The 21,368-nt window shown below is 41.2% G+C and overlaps 1 protein-coding gene across 4 annotated transcripts in view; it reads left to right on the top strand.

The window, feature by feature from the left end:
• Positions 1–21,368, top strand: part of TBC1D30 (TBC1 domain family member 30) — an 87,926-nt gene that overhangs the window by 62,679 nt on the left and 3,879 nt on the right. For all 4 annotated transcript variants that reach the window (XM_077265202.1, XM_077265204.1, XM_077265203.1 and 1 more), the window contains 7 exons: positions 1,484–1,669; positions 6,609–6,777; positions 7,009–7,177; positions 10,411–10,516; positions 10,976–11,088; positions 11,388–11,527; positions 20,807–21,013. In XM_077265202.1, coding sequence (XP_077121317.1) covers positions 1,484–1,669; positions 6,609–6,777; positions 7,009–7,177; positions 10,411–10,516; positions 10,976–11,088; positions 11,388–11,527; positions 20,807–21,013 — 1,090 coding nt within the window. The remainder of the gene's footprint in view (positions 1–1,483; positions 1,670–6,608; positions 6,778–7,008; positions 7,178–10,410; positions 10,517–10,975; positions 11,089–11,387; positions 11,528–20,806; positions 21,014–21,368) is intronic.

Genomic DNA, 21,368 nt, shown 5'->3' with positions numbered 1-21,368 from the left:
AGATGGATTCTACAACCCACACAAGTGGCTCACGTAGTGCAGCTCATCCAGGATGGCACATCAGTGCGAACTGGGGCAAGGTTTGCTGTGTCTGTTAGCGTAGTGTCCAGAGGCTGAAGACGCTACCAGGAGTCAGGCCAGTATACCAGGAGACGTGGAGGGGGCCGTAGGAGGGCAACAACCCAGCAGCAGGACCGCTACCTCAGCCTTTGTGCAAGGAGGAGCACTGCCAGAGCCCTGCAAAATGACTTCCAGCAGGCCACAAATGTGCATCTGTCTGCACAGTTAGAAACAGACTCCATGAAGATGGTCTGAGTGCCCGACGTCCACAGATGGCGGATGTGCTCACAGCCCAATGCCATGCAGAGCGCTTGTCATTTGACACAGAACACCAGGATTGGCAAATTCGCCACTGGCGCCCTGTGCTCTTCACAGATGAAAGCAGGTTCATACTGATCACGTGACAGAGTCTGGAGACACCTTGGAGAGCGATCTGCTGCCTGCAACATCCTTCAGCATGACCAGTTTGGCAGTGGGTCAATAATGGTGTGGGGTGGCATTTCTTTGGAGGGCCGCACAGCCCTCCATGTGCTCACCAGAGGTAGCCTGACTGCCACTAGGTACCGAGATGAGATCCTCAGACCCCTTGTGAGACCATATGATGGTGCGGTTGGCCCTGGGTTCCTCCTAATGCAGGACAATGCCAGACCTCATTTTGGCTGGAGTGTGTCAGCAGTTCCTGCAAGATGAAGGCATTGAAGCTATGGACTGGCCCGCCTGTTCCCCAGACCTGAATCCGATTGAACACATCTGGGTAATCATGTCTCGCACCATCCACCAATGTCACGTTGCACCACAGACTGTCCAGGAGTTGGTGGATGCTTCAATCCAGGTCTGGGAGGAGATCCCTCAGGAGACCATCCGCCGCCTCATCAGGAGCATGTTCAGGCATTGTAGGAAGATCATACTGGCACATGGAGGCCACTCACACTACTGAGCATCATTTCCTTGTCTTGAGGCATTTCCACTGAAGTTGGATCAGCCTGTAACTTCATTTTCCACTTTGATTTTGAGCATCATTACAATTCCAGACCTCCGTGGGATATTAGTTGTGATTTACGTTGATCATTTTTAGGTTTTATTGTTCTCAACACATTCCACTATGTAATGAATAAATATTTACAACTGGAATATTTCATTCAGTGATATTTAGGATGTGGGATTTTAGTGTTCCCTTTATTTTTTTGAGCAGTGGAATTCAGGATAGCTGAGGTTCTCAATAATTACTTTGTCATGATTTTAATAACTCCTCTATATGCTTCAAGAGATGTTTTTCTACCTTTTTATTTGGAGCCTTATAACAAACGCAAATCGGTATCTTAAGGTTTCTTCCTCCCTTTGTTTCCACCCATAGGGATTTTACAGTCGGTTCTTCAGTTTATTAATTGTTTTGTGTTGTTTGTGTATCTGATTTATATTTCAGGATCTTCATAGAACAGGATGCAGCTCCTACTGTGGGCAAGAGGCAGAGCAAGATAGAGTGGTTCTCAAACGTGTGCTTTTGGCTTATGCCAGGTGGAACAAGACTGTAGGTTACTGCCAAGGATTTAATATTCTAGCTGCCCTCATACTGGAAGTAATGGAGGGCAATGAAGGTGATGCACTTAAGGTAGGTAAAGTGATTGAGCATAGCATACATTTTGATAAAACCCAAACAGTCTATCACCAGAAACACCTCTAAGGGTATGTGCACGTTTCCAGTATTTGCAGCAGATTTTCTCTTTTTCTGTTTGTCAGGAAAAACTGTAAAATACATCCGTTTTTCTCATATTTGGTACTGTAAAACGCTGTGTTTTTTCCATTGCAAAAACTTGAAGAAAACATGGCAAAAACTCGAACGTGAAACAAGCTCTCACTGTCATGTATGGTGGCGGTGTGGTTTGTTTTGAAGCTACAGCACATTGTCTCTTTAGACTTTTGTAAAGCATCTTTACAGCAGCTTTAAGAGTACCTTTCACTAGTCTGGCTGTCCATTTAATTTAAGAAAACAGTGGGCAGCCCCAGACTGGTTGTGTTTCCTAAATAGCTTATTGACAAAAAATGCACAAAAGTGACCCTAATCCCAGACTAAAAGACTCGACTTTCTAGCAAAAGTCAGGTAAAAACTTATCGGATGTTGAAATCTGACATGAAGAGAGAGATCCCACAAACCTCTGCGACCCCCATCACTATGAAAACACTTGATCTTACATGTTATCACAGGTCCTCACATTATTTTTTTTATCTAATCTACTGCTTTTGCATCCTTTACCAAGTAATTACTGATTAGGAAAATCATTAGAGGAGTTACCGATTGGTAAAGGATTCTGCAGTACTGGTTTAGAACAAATGTGAGATTTCACAGTAGCAAGATCACACACTTTAACTATGAGAGGGGCCGGAGAGGGTTGTAGGATTATACAGACACACTGCTCACTAAAAGTTAAGGATATTTGGCTTTCAGATGAAATTTATAGAAAATGTAAAAAGTTCATGCTACAGTGATATTTTATCAAGAAAGTAGGGCATTTAAATAAAATAATGCAATGGTCATTTCCTCATCTAAAACAATTTATTGAAACAAAAACAAACAGTGGTTGATATACCTCAACAAAAAATGTCAATGTCTCAATAACTTGCCATGTGGCCTAGAGCACCAATTACGCCATGACAATGACTTCTCATGCTGTTCACAAGTGGAGTTATTGTCTTCTGAGGCATGGCATCCCACTCTTCTTGTAGGGCGGTCCTCAGGTCATTGAGGTTCTGGGGTACAGAGTTACGAGCCTCTACACAGCAGCTCAACTGATCCCATAGGTTTTCTATGGGATTCAGGCCTGGAGAAAGTTCAGGCCACTCCATTTGAGATACTCCAGTCTCCAGCAGCCGTTTCATAATTATGTGACCTCGATGAGCTGGAGCATTGTTGTCCTTGAAGATAAAGTTAGGTATGTTTTGTTTGTGCAGAGGCACAGTGACTGAATTAATGATGATATTCAAGTAGTAGAGGCTTGTCTCTGTTCACAAAGTGTAGGCCAATTCTGTATTGACTAGACACACCTGCCCACTCTATAACATAACCACCACTGGTGACAAAAGGGGCTGATGCATAGTGCTCTTTGATGTCTCCAACATCGTTGGCGGACATAATTTCTCCTCAGAGTTAATCGACTTTCATCAGTGAACGACATTGAGGCCCACTGATCCCTCTTCCCTCTTGTGCATGGTGGTGTTGTCAGGTACTCTTGCAGGTAATGTAGCATGCAGACCACGCTATTGTAAATGGTTTTGAATTGTCTGATGTGACGCTTGGGTGCCTTTCACCTCCCTTAAATGTGCCTAGAGTTGTGTGGCATTCATCATCATCTGGTTCCGAAGGGCATTGTTCACAATGAAGCGATTATCAGTGTGGGATGTGGCCAAAGAATGTCCACTTCTCTGCCTTTTTGTGACTCCAGTCTTTCTGTATCTTTATAAAATACCAAATCGATGCTGCGCTTGAGGATAAATTGAGAGGAATTACTCTGGGGTAGCCAAAAAGCAGATAACCTAAAAGACCCTGATTCCACTCAGGTTAATCAAGTGACCATGTAAATAGAAAAAAGTTAAATAGTCCCTCTACCGAACAGAACCACTATAGTGCCCGCGTGGTGTACTTATCCACCTGTCAACCAACATGTAGCTGCCATCTAACCTATATATTGGGTGCTGCAGCATGCGGTGCAATACTGGTTCTGCTTGATGTAGGCTCAATTGCTTGATGCAGATGTCCGGGGCTGCGGCGCTGTCTGCATCAGATGGTGGGACGTGATGTAGAGCCAGGGATGCTCCGGCCAGTAGCGTCCCTGGATACCACGCAGAGCAAAAAAAAACAACTTTGTTTGCAGTGAAGCATGTTAGTGGCTCGGTGATGCTTTAGAGCTACTTTGCTTCCTATAGAACTGGGAACCGGCAGCATGTAGGTGGCAAGATGGATTTAATAAAGTATCAGGAAATACCAAGAAAAAAACATCACACCATAGGGAAGCTGCCTCATGGACACAATTGGGACTGTACAACATGACAATTTATCCCAAGCATGCCTCAAAGTTCACGAAGGTTTGCTTTCTGAAGAAGGCCTGGAAGATTTTGGAATGGCTGTTGGTCGCCTGACTTTAACTCCATACAAACTCCTTGGTGGGATTTGAAGAATACATTTGCAGCACACAAACCCAAAGCATTTTGGTGAACTGGAGGCCATGGCCCATGAGGCACATACTAGGATTCCTTAAGAATTATACCAGAAACGAGTGTTTGGCTATATATCATGTCTGCAGCAAGTTATTTCAGTCAAAGTTGCTCTATTAAGTACTAAAGTCATGCAGGATTTATAACTTCTGAGGCTGCATTGGTTATTAAACGTGGCATTTTTAGTTGAGCTTGGAGATCCACTTGTTATATTAGTCATGTTGAGATGTATAAACTATTCTTGTCTGGTTTAATACAAACAGCAGCAAGTTAGTAAATTTTTGCTAATAAACCTAATTTGCAGTGGGAGTTGAATATTTTTTTTATTGTAACTCTATATATCTCAAATACAAACCCCTCTTTTTAAGCAGAATACAAAAACGTTGGGTGTGTTGTATACCATTGGGATAATAAAGTATCTTTTCTTTGACGCAATAGCAAATGCTAAGTATCTTGAAATGCACTTAATGAATGCATGGGAGATTTTCTCCTGGCAACATTCTATAGTGAAAGCGCCTGCTCTTGTTAATAATTCATAGAGAACTGGAGCCGCATAACTTACAAAAAATAAAACATTAATTAGTCATGTGTTAATTTCATGAAAGCTCCTCCATTGTAACATATTTCACTGAACAAGTGAAGCGGAAAGATTAAAATTAATATTTATGAAAAAAAAAAACCTTTTTTTATCATCTTAGAAATCTTGAAAGGATATATGAATCATTTATATCTGTTCAGACATTGTTTTATCACCCCACCCCACCCCTCATAAAAAAAATTTGACCCTGCATAAAATGTCAATTACCTCTTGATGATGAAAAGTTACTTGCTATTGTACATTTTATTTATAATGCACGGTAGGCTATCGTCACACGTTTGGAGCCACTCATTCAGCTTTATGTGAATCTCTGCCCAGAGTACTTAGCCCATTACTGCAAAGTGTGCGGGTTTTTTTTTGCTTGGGATACCCTTGAATTGAAATAGCATTGAGCTTTTATTTTCAATTACATTTACAAATGCATATGCCAAGTAAACAAATGCATAATAAAAATACTTCCATTCATCTTGTTTGGTTAATGAAAACTATTGTGTGCTCCCCAACATGCATGTCAAACACATGACAGTCTATGGATTTTCAAAATTTTGCAATATTGTTGATGTATGCTACGTAAAATCTGTGTGCAGTGTTATACAAATGGAGTTTGAAAGAACAGAAGACTGTCGGAATAATGTAGCTCTGTACATGTTATGTTGGACCCTTTTTGATTGACACATGACATATTTTTTAACAAAGAATGTTGCCTCAAATGTATGGCTGACAGATGCCATACAAATTATATTTGATGTGTATTTGTGTGTTTATATTATAAATATTAACAGAGCAAGTACTTTGTAACTAGTGTTGCCTGTTTAGTGCAGTTATTTTCTCGAGCTTTTGGGTTGCGTTTACACTGGTTGATAATGTTTATCCAGAATGTGTCCCAGTAATCACTCCATTAAATGGCATCCTAACCCATTACATGTAGCCGATTTGGTGAGTGTTTAGTGGCCATGATTTCTTACTGTAAGTGGAACCTTCTTTAATTGCGGTTTACTATGATTAGTGCTTTTACACTGGGTGATTATCGAGAACAAACGTTCCTTAGATTATCCTCATGTGTAAATACGCTGTCAGTCAAACCAAACAAAAATGCTCTTTCATCAGGTGAAATTAATATTAAACTTGCTTTATGAATCCATCTTTTCAGCACATTGTCCTGTGTAAATAAGATGTATGCTGGCGGAAACAATGACATTATATTCACAGGATGATCGTATTCATGTATTTTCTGTGTGTCTAGAAATGCAGTCAACCTATCTAAACATTCAATTAATAGGCAGGCGCTTACCAGAAGGTATACTTCATCCATAGAGTTCAACCTATAGCCTAACATATTGTAGCCAGTCTAAATTCTCTTTAGTTTGCATTTATGCTAGGTGATTTTCAGGACTGCTCATTTCTCAATAATCTGCTGGTCTAATGATGAAAAACAAATTGCAGGTTTCGGGTGAAAAAATTTGTACATTTGCTTAAAAATCTTTAACACAAGATGATGTGCTGCCGAAAACAGTGGTATTATATGAACACCGGACGATTGTGTTGACGATCTTTCTGTGGTTGGACTGTGTACACAAGCTAAATGACTGCTGATCTGCTTATATGTAGCCGATCATTAAGTGCGCCCTTATATCACGTGAACATCAGTTGTTCCCTCTTGGATTGTAGCTCTTTGTATACAATAGACATTATTATTTTACATGCTAGTTGTCTAAACCTAAACATTGCTTGTCTCCTACCACAGATAATGATTTATCTCATTGACAAAGTGCTGCCAGACAGTTACTTTGTCAATAATCTACGGGCACTGTCAGTGGATATGGCGGTGTTCAGGGATCTCTTGAGAATGAAGCTGCCAGATCTGTCTCACCATTTGGATGTACTTCAGAGAACTGCAAATCGAGAAAGTGGAGGTATGTTTATTAACAATGAATACGTTTAACCCTGTCTACATGGCTTTTCTAAAGAAAAAATGTCATGGAACCTTTATCTTGTGCTTTAATTAACAAACTACTTTACTATTATCAGTTGCAATATTGAAATATACATTCAATTTTAGATTAGCTACATTTCTATTAAAATAAAGTATACAAGTGCTGTCACTTAAAGAAGATTCATATGTAACTTTTTTTTAATTTCTGCAGGTGGTTATGAGCCCCCTCTCACTAATGTGTTTACTATGCAGTGGTTCTTGACTCTGTTTGCAACTTGTCTTCCAAACCACACTGTTCTTAAAATTTGGGACTCTGTGTTCTTTGAGGGATCTGAGATCATCCTAAGAGTAGCGCTGGCCATTTGGGCAAAGCTTGGAGAGTAAGTTTTTCTTTTTTTTGTTTGTTTTGCTAATTAAATGTTTGTGTTATAATAACTTTCTTAAACAAATAATAAAATTTAAAAAAAAATCTATTAATATAAATTGTTGATATTGAGGCCCCATTTCACACTATGCAAGACCTCTGCAAATAGCGCAGCTCCAGTTACAGCAAATATTGTCCGTGTGCATACATTGTCCGATGCATTTGAAGCCACACGCTAAACTGACATGAGTACACAGGTTTCTCACGAAGATCGCTTCTCATCACCGTAGAGTTAAATACAGTTGATCTACATACAAATTGTACAATAAATACCCACTTACAACATATTGCTGTCAAGGAAAGCATTATTTCTGCTTGTGGCAATTTCTTAGTATTCTAAATGAATGTATAACCTCTCAGGGTGATTTTTATTCTGGAAAGTGTTATCTTTCTGCCAGACAGTTTTTATATGACACTCAGGACTAGTGGTTGAGTTATTGGCTGTTAAAGACCTCTCGATAACCTGAGGAGAATACAAAAACTTGGTTGTGACAGCTGTCACATCCTTCTGCCTGATTTCTTCTGTAACTGTAGTTGCTAAGACAGCCCCAATTACAGGAGAAATAGGCAGCATAAAAATATTTAAAATATATATTAAATATCCTAGAGGTGAAGAGAAGGCCCAAAAAAGTAAAAATAATTTAAAAGAATAATTTAATGAAAAAACCTAATTATAGACTACCACTAATGGTCATGTTATTTATCCAAATAAATATTAGATGTCAAACATCACAAACTATAATTTCTATATCAAGAGATCTTGTACACTAGAAGGACAACCCTTTCTCACTCGAATGTTTGCCCTCGTTAAAATAAAAAAAACCTGGACTTGCCTTCCCGTGGCTCACTTGAGGTTATGTCACGGGATCCCTGAGCCCAATCAGCGCTGGCATCACTGTCCCCACCGTCCGTTGTATAAGTAACCAGCAGGAAGTGAGAGCTGTGGCTGGCCCCTCACTTCCTGTTGATTACTTATAAACCTGAAGGAGGTGACGGTGACACCAGTGCTGATTGAGCTCAGGGCGCTCACGCGACGTAACAACCTCATGGGAACACGAGTGCAGACACCGCTAGAATTGCATCAGCACGAGAGGTAAATATAGATGTTTTTATTTTAATTGGGCAAACATTCAGATTGAGAAGGGCTTGTCCACGTAGCCCCTTACAGTTCCTCTTTTTGATTACAAAATAATTTAATTGTTTTCACTATCACACTCTAAAAAGCTAATAATTATACAAAAAAGAAAATCTCAAGTGCTGTGTTTAATAGTGGAAAAAAAAAAGCCCTCACCAACACAAAAAGTATTGAATAAAAAAAGTTTAACCTGGTAAAAAATGGCTTAAAAACCTGATCACTAAAGAATACCAAAGATTTTCGAAAACCGTTGATGGGGGAATTGTTCAGAGCCAGTCCCGTGCACTGTAATTTCTAGTGTGAGGCAGTGACCAGTGTTACATGTGAGGATCACTGTATGTTCCCCCCAAGGATGCACACGGAGGGGTATTAAGGCCATGGCAGTGTATTGCAGTCACAGGCGTAACTGTGATTACATTGTGGAATAACAGTAAATGTTTGTTTTGGGCAAACCTGCTCTGGGCTTTTGTGTTTTGAAACGTACTACAGGATGGTAGTGGTGCAGTCCATTTTATTCCTGGCCGGGGTTTTTCATGTGGCCCAAGGCCACAGATTCTAGTTAATAAAAAATTATGCAGTAAAGGGTTTGGGTGTGTCAGGGGTCAGTGTCAGTCTGGTGTTTTCAGTATTGCAGAGCAGTCTGCTCTGCAGAGTTCCACCTGTGTGAGACAATACAGGCAAGCAGAGCCAAACAGCCAAGGGAGCGGAGAGACCTGGCTCCTAAAGCGTACACTTTGGTGCAGTCACCCACGGCAACAGGTCTCGGAGGTGGAATGGCGTGTTTATCAACTGCGATCCGAAGGATATCGTGTGCTGTGTACTTTGAGAGTTGAACATTAAAGAGACATTTTGCTTTGAACTTTGCTGGGTCACTGCCTCATCACTGCACAGCGAGGATACCGCTGCACTACACTAGTCATCACCGCTATTTCCCATAGAGTGAAGCGAGTGTATGGATCCATGAAGGGGTGATTTATCAAAGCTTTTATGACAGGAAACGCTTTGAAAAGTCACACAATTTTTGCACAACGCTGAGTTGTGCAAAAATGTTGTAACTTTTGGGTTTAACATTGCAGTTTGAAGCAGCTGTGCCAAAATGTATGGAGCTGGGGAGAAAGCGGAGCGTGGCTATGCCCACCTGTGACATTCAGAAAAAGTGCCAGCATTTTTTAAGCCAGAAATGCTACACCAATGGCTGACAAGATGCGCTGAATTCATTGAGTTGCATGCGTCTATTAAATAATTCGACAAATAGTACTCTAGCAAGACCTTCATTAATTTTGGTCTATGAAATGCCTGGCTTAATGAATCGGCCCTATAGTTTCTACATTCCTCTTGGGGGATAGTTGAGAGGTCTAATTGGAAACTAAAAAGCATGGCGCTTAACTCGGGATTTTGGAACTTTGACCCCTAATTATGCTAATTATGCAAATTGTGTCTTCAGAGAGGAAGAGAGCTAGAACTCTAGTGCCACCTATTGGAAAGTAGCAATTCTGCAAGTCAATATTGACCCTTTAACGAGTCTTGTCACATAACTTAGGATAATAGCCAAACCAGAATCTTAATTTGCAGACACTGTTCTTCGGGGTACTGCCCCTCGTCAGTGCAAAGCGGAGATCTGGTTTGGCTGTGTGAGAGGCGTCAGACCGTAATCCAAGAAGTTTTGTTTCTCCTTGCGAGGGACAAGACTCGTTAAATGGTCAACATTGACTTGTAGGGTTGCTACTTCCAATAGGTGGCACTAGAGTTCTAGCTCTCTTTCTCCCTGAAGAGACAATTTGCACAATTAGCATTTTACCCAGAGGAGCATTGCGGCTTTGTCTCCTCATCTCGGCATGCTTAGCATGTCGATCTCCGCAAGGAGAAACAATACTTCTTGGTTTGACCCCTAATTAAAAATTTACACTTGTCACTATGGAATTTTATATTTTGTATGAGTCCCCTGTAAGGACCAGAAGTACTAAGGAGTTACTAAATGCATATATTAATTTTGCTTACTTATGTTTATTTAATAGTGTTGTTCAGTTATATTAAAATATTCTGTTTTGTTTCAGGCAGATTGAGTGTTGCCAAAATGCTGATGAATTTTACAGCGCAATGGGAAGATTGACTCAAGAGATGCTTGAGGATAACCTGATAGACAGCAATGAACTAATGCAGGTAGAAGCAAACTCTCCCTCTCTAGATCATACAGTTGATTATGCTCCATGGTGTGAAACAAGAACACTGCAAACTGGTGTGATATTGTGTGTGAACTGCATGTTAGCGTAATTAAAAAGTGTCTTGGCCCAAACTGGTGATGGCTTTTTGAAAGCTGTCTCGCCTATATTAGTGTTGCTTAATTAATTGGCTTTCCTTTCCATTTTTTCTCTATCTTTTCTTAATGTTTAAGTGATATAATTACGCAATTTACCTCAGTTATGATGCAACTCACTTGGCAAGCTTCTTACATCATTTGCAAGAAGTACAAGAGTTTATTTTGTACCATATGTATAGCTGAATGGCATATTACTGACTCATTGGGTTTATCGTGCGTTTTTTATATTTTGAATTGGTTCAATATTGAAAGTATTTTCCTAAACTGGCTGAGATTCTACAAATGTATTTCTGGTTTTGTAGACTGTATACTCAATGGCTACGTTCCCATTTCCACAACTAGCCGAGCTGAGGGAGAAGTATACATATAATATCACGCCTTTCCCAGCGCCAGTGAAGTCAGCTTCATTTTCTGGGTAAGTTTAACAAATATTGCCTAAACACAAATTAGGTCTTATAATGATTGACAGGCCCACTCATCTAGCATAGAGTGTTACCCGGTAATGGTAAGATATGTTTGAGTGTTATGTAGGAATCTTTGCTGGGAGTACTTCCCATTCTCACAAACCTAAAATATGCAATAAATGTTCAAGTGTTTCGGATATTGAATCGGGAATATGTCTACTACTCTCATGATATAAAAGTATATGAATGACTATAAAGATTGTGATGTGGATGAATTGGCATTAAAACAAGGACTCTTTTAATATTGCAGACACCCAAGTAAAATGCAAGACAGTGATGAAGAAAATGACATTGATGATGATGACATAAATGCCAATTCTGTTGGGTGCCTTGGGCCATTTGGTGGATTTTTGACTCCAGAATTGCTGAAGTATCAAAAGCAAATTAGAGGTAAATAAGTAAATAGACATTAATGGCCCATTTCACCATTCGCCTTGTGCCTTTTTAAAGTAATTTTGTGTGTTCACCTGTTTTTTATGATCTCCATTGTGGGTGGGTTTCGGCTGATTCTTCTAAAAATGTTCAACATTTTTTGCACAAATATACTTCTGTCTCCTCTTGAGTGATCTTACATACTCTAGATCTAGTCACCACTGTTGTCATTTTAGAGGAACATGCGACTTTTTTTTAGTTAAAAAGTTGCAAAGCAGGTTGAAGACAAAAAATGAGTATTTTTAATTTTTAGACTAAATTTAATGTGTGTGCCATTCTAATGAATTTGGCGCAAAGAATATCAGTGAATAACACGAATAAAAAGAAAAGTGACTTATTAGAATTGCAGATGATGAATCTGGACCTTATTTACTTTTGGTTTCTTTTTTTTAATGATTAATTTGTTTGCCTAAAAGGAGCTTAAACTTGAATATTGGGTTCTTTTTATGGGTGTCTGTAAAGAGGTATGGAAAAATGCTGCATTTCAGAGAGATATATTACAGCCAGTGCCTGATGCTTACTGCCTGTGATTGGGCAGTATGTATCAGCTGTCAGGTTCTATTTGACAATTTACTGGGTGCAAGCAGAGACATGGTGTAATAGACGGACATTTGAAAAAATAGAAAAACAACACAGAATGAGCTTGGGAGTAAATCCTTAATTAGTCTAGGTAATGTCACCCTCCAAGCTCATTCTGTGTATATATGTTTCTTCAAATACTTTTACACCATGTGTGGAGAAGAGACTTAAGTAGTCGCAAATGCTTGCTTTAATGTCATTTTATTTTATTTGTTTGCCATAAAAATGTTTCATATCAGCAAGATTATTATTTTGTTTCCTTTACTGAGAACAAACAATCTTTCAACTGGCTAAGACAGCACCAAAAACTTTTTCTGAAAAACAACGTGAGAGCCTAAATAGTCACTGCACCTATAGATGAACTTACCGAGGAGTCATTTTCAAAATTGAGTCAGTTTTAGGGCGTTTCTGATGTTTTGCACATTTTAGGGCTTTGCAAATGGCACCTGCAGACAATTCCAACAAAATCTGTGTTACAAAAAACAAATGGTTCTCCTTTCCTTTTTGACACCTGCCGTGTGCCCAAACAGTAGTCCACAACCACTTATTGGACATTGCTGCATTCAATAGAGAATGCATAATAAATATAGACTTTCAATATGGGGCTAACACAACATTTTAGTTGAAAAAAAACTTAATTTCTGAGTCGCTTTATTGGAGGTCACAGGAACCATGGTTTTATATGCTGCCACCTGGAGGCTGTCACTAACAATCTAATATATAAAGCTGAATGTGTGTGTCTGTGTGTGTGTATGTCCGGGATTGGCATCTGCACCGTCGCAGTCACAAAATTTTGCACAGTCACACGTCTGGACCCGAGAGCGTCATATGCTATGTTGTGAGGCGAAATTTTAACCCCGCGCGTTCCAATTCACCAAACAATTTTACCCCTATCTACATAATGGGGAAAAAGTGAAAGGAAAAGTGTTGGGGGCAAATTGACAGCTGCCAGATGTGAACAAGGGGGACTTAAAGAATGAGAGCGATGGCGCCAAAGAGTATATACCGTACAGTTGCTAAGGTGGGGCCCCGACATGGGATACTCACCACACACGGGGATATGAACACACACACAAAATGCGCCACACACTACCACGTGCTTGAACACATATACCACCCTCAGCACACATTTCACCACACATACACCAACCTCGCCACATAAATGTCGAAACACAAAAGTCACGGCTCAAAACTCGCCACATGCAAAAATCTCCTCATGGAAAACTAGGCTCACGCAAAATTCGCCACACGTGCAAAACTCACCTCATGGAAAACTCGCCACACGCAAAACTTGCACACGCGGAAAAATTGCCACATGCACAAAAGTTGCAACACATGCAAAAGTTGCCTCACACAAAAGTTGCACATACTCAAAACGCACCACACATAAAACTCGCCATGCGCAAAACTTGCTGCACACAACTTGCTACACTAACTTGTCACATGCAACTCGACACACAAAAAGTTGCTACACGTATGTCGCCACACAACTCATCTCACAAAAGTCACTACATGCATGTCGCCACACGCAACTCAACACACACAACATGACACATGAAACTCGCCCTAAAACACACACAAGTCTGGTATTATCCTTCAAAAATAAAAATCTGATTAATAAGCAGACAAACTACAAGAGCAACAAATGTACCATATAGGAAATACGGCAGCTGTCTGTCACATGGCCTGTCTATTATGTGTATGTGTGAGCTAATATATACTGCCAGGGGGGAGGGCTTCCTGTTGGCTGGGGATTTATCAGGTTGCCAATTTGGCTTACAAATACTGAGGTAAAAATACTGACCAAATAACGTGTGAACGCGGTCTAATACAGGAGGAGATGACATACAGATATATACTATATACAGGGGAGATGACACACAGGTATATACAGGAGGAGATGACACGCAGGTATATACTATATACAGGAGGAGATGACACACAGGTATATACTATATACAGGAGGAGATGACATACAGGTATATACTATATACAGGAGGAGATGACATACAGGTATATACTATATACAGGAGGAGATGACACACAGGTATATACTATATACAGGGGAGATGACACAGGTATATACTATATACAGGAGGAGATGACACTGGTATATACTATATACAGGGGAGATGACATACAGGTACATACTATATACAGGGGAGATGACGCACAGGTATATACTATATACAGGGGAGATGACGCACAGGTATATACTATATACAGGGGAGATGACACAGGTATATACTATATACAGGAGGAGATGACACTGGTATATACTATATACAGGGGAGATGACATACAGGTACATACTATATACAGGGGAGATGACGCACAGGTATATACTATATACAGGGGAGATGACGCACAGGTATATACTATATACAGGGGAGATGACGCACAGGTATATACTATATACAGGGGAGATGACACACAGGTATATACTATATACAGGAGGAGATGACACTGGTATATACTATATACAGGGGAGATGACATACAGGTACATACTATATACAGGGGAGATGACGCACAGGTATATACTATATACAGGGGAGATGACGCACAGGTATATACTATATACAGGGGAGATGACGCACAGGTATATACTATATACAGGGGAGATGACACACAGGTATATACTATATACAGGAGGAGATGAGACACACATATATACTATATACAGGGGAGATCACACACTGGTATATATTATATACAGGGGAGATGACATACAGGTACATACTATATACAGGAAAGATGACACAGGTATATACTATATGCAGGGGAGATGACACACAGGTATATACTATATACAGGGGAGATGACACACAGGTATATACTATATACAGGAGGAGATGACACACAGGTATATACTATATAGAGGAGGAGATGACATACAGGTATATACTATATACAGGAGGAGATGACCTACAGGTACATACTATATACAGGGGAGATGACACAGATATATACTATATACAGGAGGAGATGACACAGGTATATAATATATACAGGAGCAGATGACACATAGGTATATAGAGGAGGAGATGACGTACAGCAGGTATATACTATATACAGGGGAGATGACATACAGGTATATACTATATACAGGAGATGACATACAGGTATATACTATAAATAGGAGGAGATGACAGACAGGTATATACTATATAGAGGAGGAGATGACACATAGGTATATACAATATACAGGAGGAGATGACATACAGCAGGTATATACTATTTACAGGGGAGATGACATACCGGTATATACTATATATAGGAGATGACATACAGGTGTATACTATATATAAGGGAGATGACAAACATGTATATACTGAGGGGAAATGAGAGGTGTGAGGAGAAAATGAGGGGTGTGATGTGAAAATGAAAAGGTGTGAGTGCAAAATGAGAGGAGTGAGGGAAAATAGTGGAGTGATCAGAAAATGACAGATGTGAGGTTGAAATGACAAGTGTTAGGGGGGAATGAGAGGAGTGAGGGGGAAAATGAGAGGTGTAAGGGAGAAAATGAGAGATGTGAGGGGGAAAATGAGAGGTGTGATGGGAAAATAAGAGAAGTGAGGTGCTATAACTAACCACAGATATTTACTATGCCCAGGCAACGCCGGGCTCTTCAGCTAGTACATCATTAAAAAAAAAGGTCTGAATATAAAACTTACTGTTAAGATTCATTACTGTATTTTGCGGATTAAAAGACACACTGGACCATAAGACGCACCCCAAATTTTTGTGTGGAAAATAGGGAAAACATTTCTCTCCCAAGATCTCCTCTCCCGAGCTTCTAATCTGCGCATGGGCTGTCTCGGGTCGGCCATTTTCTTGAAGCCCAGGGAACTGAATGCGCAGGACCGGCGTTAGGGGCAGGCAGACCAGGCAACTGCCTGGGGCCCCCAGCTAGCAGCACATCACGCAGCCGCTATGGTGCCCCTGTGAGGCAGGGGGCCCGCCAGCGCCGACTCCCCAGCCGCATTGAACTATACCGGCATCTGCCAGTACAGTTCAAAGCAATGATGGAGGAGAGAGCGTCAGTTAACGCTCCCTCTCCCATCATTCCCCACTTTGCCTCTGACACTGCGGGTGCGCGATGACGTCATCTTGCACTCACTGTGCCAGCCGGCAGTACAGCCGCTGAGACAGGAGCAGGGAGCAGCGCGGGCGTGAGGTGTGTTTTTTTTTTTTTTTTTTTTTTTTTTCTGTTTTGTTTTTTTTTTCCAGCGGGGCCATTCTCGGGGGGAGATGCAGTCTGTGTAATATACTACGTGGGCTGTGCTATACACTACCTGGGCTGTGCTATATACTACGTGGGCTATGTTATATACTACGTGGGCTGTGCTGTATACTACGTGGCTGTGCTGTATGCTACGTGGCTGTGCTGTATGCTATGTGGCTGTGCTGCATACTACGTGGCTGTGCTGCATACTACGTGGCTGTGCTGCATACTACGTGGCTGTGCTGCATACTACGTGGCTGTGCTGTATACTACGTGGCTGTGCTGTATACTACGTGGCTGTGCTGTATATTATGCGTGGCTGTGCTGTGTACTATGCGTGGTTGTGCTGTATACTATGCGTGGCTGTGCTGTATACTATGCGTGGCTGTGCTGTATACTATGCGTGGCTGTGCTGTATACTATGCGTGGCATATTATATTCTATGGGGGAGGCTGTGTTATATATTATAGGGGTATATTATATTCTATGGGGGAGGCTGTGTTATCTACTATGGGGTATATTATATTCTGTGGGGGAGGCTGTGTTGCTGTGTTATATACTATTGGGGGTACATTATATACTATGGGGGAGGCTGTGTTAAATACTACGGGGGCTGCATTATATTCTGTGGTCGGCTACATTATGTTCTATGGGAGGCTGTATTAGATTTTATGAGGGATGATTGCATCATACGCTTTGATGGGGCTACATTATATTTTATGGGGCGGTGGGCTGTATTATATTCTATTCGGGGCTACATTATATTCTATGGGGGACTGTGTTGTATTTATATTCTATGAGGGGTGATTGCATCATACTCTGAGGGGGTTACATTATACTATGAAGGGTGCTGCATGATATTCTATCGGGGGTTACATTATACTCTGGGGTGGCTGCATTATTCTCTATGGGGTGGCTGCATTATACTCTGTGGGGTGGTGGCTGCATTATACTATATGTGGGCTGCATTATACTGTATCGAGGACTATGGGGAATACATTATACTATATGAAGAACTATGGGGTACATTATACTTGTATTAGATGGATGACTATGACGGTGCATTATACTATATGGAGCACTGTGAGGAGTGTATTATGCTATATGGAGGACTATGAGGAGTGTATTATACTATGTGGAGGACTGAGCAGTGTATTTTAATATATGGAAGACTGAGGAGTGTATTACACTATATGGAAGACTATGGGAAATGTATAATACTATATGGAGGATTGCGGAGTATATTATACTATGAGTAAAAGCTCACAGACGCACAAAGAGGACTTAAAAATCCTCCAGAAAATTGACAAAAAAAAATCAGAGAAAAAAGCAGAGATGGTTACCTGCTGAAGCCTCCAAACAAATGCACCAGCAGAGCGCATCGGACCCGATTAATGATGGCAAAAACACAGGTGCAAAAAATACCGATGAAACAACCACTTTCAATCCAGTATTGGTTGTTTGGCATTAGTGCACAAAAGGATAAGCGATAAGTCTGTATGTGGCATTGTTCACACAAGCAAAGCAGAGCATCTGGTCTACAGCCTATTACTAATGCACATACAAGCGGGCCGCCCAGTGCTACAAAATGCATGCTGTGTGAATAGAGGCCTACAGTTTACAGAGCCATCTTGGTCCGACTGCGCCCTGCAAGATAAAGTGCAAAGAAAACCACATATCAATGTATGTAAGGTATTAGTTTATATTGGGGCCTCAATACGTAAGCCGGCAACCCACGTCAAGGGTCCTTACATTTTTGCCGGTCCTAACGCTAAACATTGAGTAAAAGCTCACAGACGCACAAAGAGGACTTAAAAATCCTCCAGAAAATTGACAAAAAAAAATCACAGAGAAAAAAGCAGAGATGGTTACCTGCTGAAGCCTTCAAACAAATGCACCAGCAGAGCGCATCGGACCCGATTAATGATGGCAAAAACACAGGTGCAAAAAATACCGATGAAACAACCACTTTCAATCCAGTATTGGTTGTTTGGCATTAGTGCACAGAAAGATAAGCGATAATAGTCTGTATGTGGCATTGTTCACACAAGCAAAGCAGAGCATCTGGTCTACAGCCTATTACTAACGCACATACAGGCGAGCCGCCCAGTGCTACAAAATGCATGCTGTGTGAATAGAGGCCTACTAATACCTTACATACACTCACCGGCCACTTTATTAGGTACACCATGCTAGTAACGGGTTGGACCCCCTTTTGCCTTCAGAACTGCCTCAATTCTTCGTGGCATAGATTCAACAAGGTGCTGGAAGCATTCCTCAGAGATTTTGGTCCATATTGACATGATGGCATCACACAGTTGCCGCAGATTTGTCGGCTGCACATCCCAAAGATGCTCCATACAAGGCAGGATGGATCCATGCTTTCATGTTGTTTACGCCAAATTCTGACCCTACCATCCGAATGTCGCAGCAGAAATCGAGACTCATCAGACCAAGCAACGTTTTTCCAATCTCCTACTGTCCAATTTCGATGAGCTTGTACAAATTGTAGCCTCAGTTTCCTGTTCTTAGCTGAAAGGAGTGGTACCCGGTGTGGTCTTCTGCTGCTGTAGCCCATCTGCCTCAAAGTTCGACGCACTGTGCGTTCAGAGATGCTCTTAGGCCTACCTTGGTTGTAACGGGTGGCGATTTGAGTCACTGTTGCCTTTCTATCAGCTCGAACCAGTCTGCCCATTCTCCTCTGACCTCTGGCATCAACAAGGCATTTCCGCCCACAGAACTGCCGCTCACTGGATTTTTTTTCTTTTTCGGACCATTCTCTGTAAACCCTAGAGATGGTTGTGCGTGAAAATCCCAGTAGATCAGCAGTTTCTGAAATACTCAGACCAGCCCTTCTGGCACCAACAACCATGCCACGTTCAAAGGCACTCAAATCACCTTTCTTCCCCATACTAATGCTCGGTTTGAACTGCAGGAGATTGTCTTGACCATGTCTACATGCCTAAATGCACTGAGTTGCCGCCATGTGATTGGCTGATTAGAAATTAAGTGTTAACAAGAAGTTGGACAGGTGTACCTAATAAAGTGGCCGGTGAGTGTACATTGATATGTGGTTTTCTTTGCACTTTATCTTGCAGGGCGCAGTCGGACGAAGATGGCTCTGTAAACTGTAGGCCTCTACTCACACAGCATGCATTTTGTAGCACTGGGCGGCCCGCCTGTATGTGCGTTAGTAATAGGCTGTAGACCAGATGCTCTGCTTTGCTTGTGTGAACAATGCCACATACAGACTATTATCGCTTATCCTTTTGTGCACTAATGCCAAACAACCAATACTGGATTGAAAGTGGTTGTTTCATCGGTATTTTTTGCACCTGTGTTTTTGCCATCATTAATCGGGTCCGATGCGCTCTGCTGGTGCTTTTGTTTGGAGGCTTCAGCAGGTAACCATCTCTGCTTTTTTTCCTCTGTGAGTATATTATACTATGTGGAGGACTGTGGTGCACATTATTATATATGGAGGACTGAGGAGTGTATTATACTATATGGAGGACTATGGAGCATATTATGTTATATGGAGGACTATGGGGTGTGCATTTTACAATATGGAGGACTGTAGTATACAATATACTATGTGGGGTGTATTATACTAAACTAGTAAAATGCTGCATATTCATCGAGTGATTGGATTATTTATGCTGGAACAAATTGTTCTCAGCAGCACATCGCCGGTGTAAACTGTAGATGTGCTGCTGATAACATGATCCTGTATGGGGACAGATTGACCTCCTAGTGATCGTTCTCTTCCCTTCATTCTTTCTCAGTCAGTGTAAAGAGGCCGGGAAACAAGCGTTGACCGACTTCAATATTGTCGATCACACTCGGTTAGCGGCCTGGACTCAGCGCATGTAAATACAACCGAAATGCTTCTGTGTAATATTTTAGCATTTGGGGCCCCATTTTAAACTTTGCCTAGGGCCCCACTTTGCCTAAAACCGGCCCTGTGAATGGGAGAGCGAACTCTGCTCATTGGCGCTGACATCTAATGAGTGCAGAGGCACCACAGCATTGCTGCGCTCCTGCCACCGCTAGCCTCCTGAAGCAACCTTACCTCCTGTGACCCCTGTATGCTCACTCCCGATTACAAAACTCACCACCATTTTTCTCCAAAATTTTGGGTGTTACACCTGGCGCTTGGTGAATGACTTGATTTATGCATGTTTGACTATGAAACGCTGCTGCTTTCCAGTTAAAAACATACTTTATTATCTGCCATGGACTATCCCACACGAGACCAGACGGAAAGGTAGGATCCTGGTGGCTTCTCCCTAGCCCGCTTTCGCTAAATGTGTGGTTATAGGGAGAGACCTGGGATTCACTGGCAGTTGGCAAGACGGTCAGTCTCCATTTACCTTTGATACACAGACGTTTTTTGAAATTACATTTTATTTCTGTTGGTCCTCTCTTCAGATCAAAAAGAGGAGCAAAGCTTGAGACTTGGCAACATTTCAGAGTTAAGTCCTGGAGCAATTGATTCATGTCGAGGAGAATATCATGCTGTATTTAATAGTATGATGATGGAGCGTATGACAACTGATATTAATGCCCTGAAACAGCAGTACTCCCGGATTAAGAAGAGGCAGCTGCAGCAACTAAATCACGTTTACATAAGAGCAGGTAACTCTCCTTTACCGGTCTCTGCATTTATAAACCGTACATTATTCACCTTTTGCTGTGCAGCCAATTTTCAGTTTTGCCTTTGTTTTATTGCTCCCCTTCTTCAAAGAGCCATAACATTTTTATTATTCCATCTATATAGCTATATGTGGGCTTGTTTATGCAGGTCGAGTTGTAGTTTTGAATAACACCATTCATTTTACTTGAAAACCTGAAAAGAAATTCCAAGCAGGAAATGATGGCCAAAAAAAAGTAATGCAATAACGCTATGGTTTTTTATTTTTACTGCGTTCCGTCTGTTGTAAATGTGACCTGGAAACATTATTCTCCAGGACAATATGATTATGGTGATGCC

This window comes from Ranitomeya variabilis, chromosome 5, assembly GCF_051348905.1.
Source record: "Ranitomeya variabilis isolate aRanVar5 chromosome 5, aRanVar5.hap1, whole genome shotgun sequence".
Taxonomy (NCBI): domain Eukaryota; kingdom Metazoa; phylum Chordata; class Amphibia; order Anura; family Dendrobatidae; genus Ranitomeya; species Ranitomeya variabilis.
The sequence above is the reverse complement of the archived record's forward strand: the minus strand, read 5'-3'. Positions and strand labels throughout refer to the sequence as shown.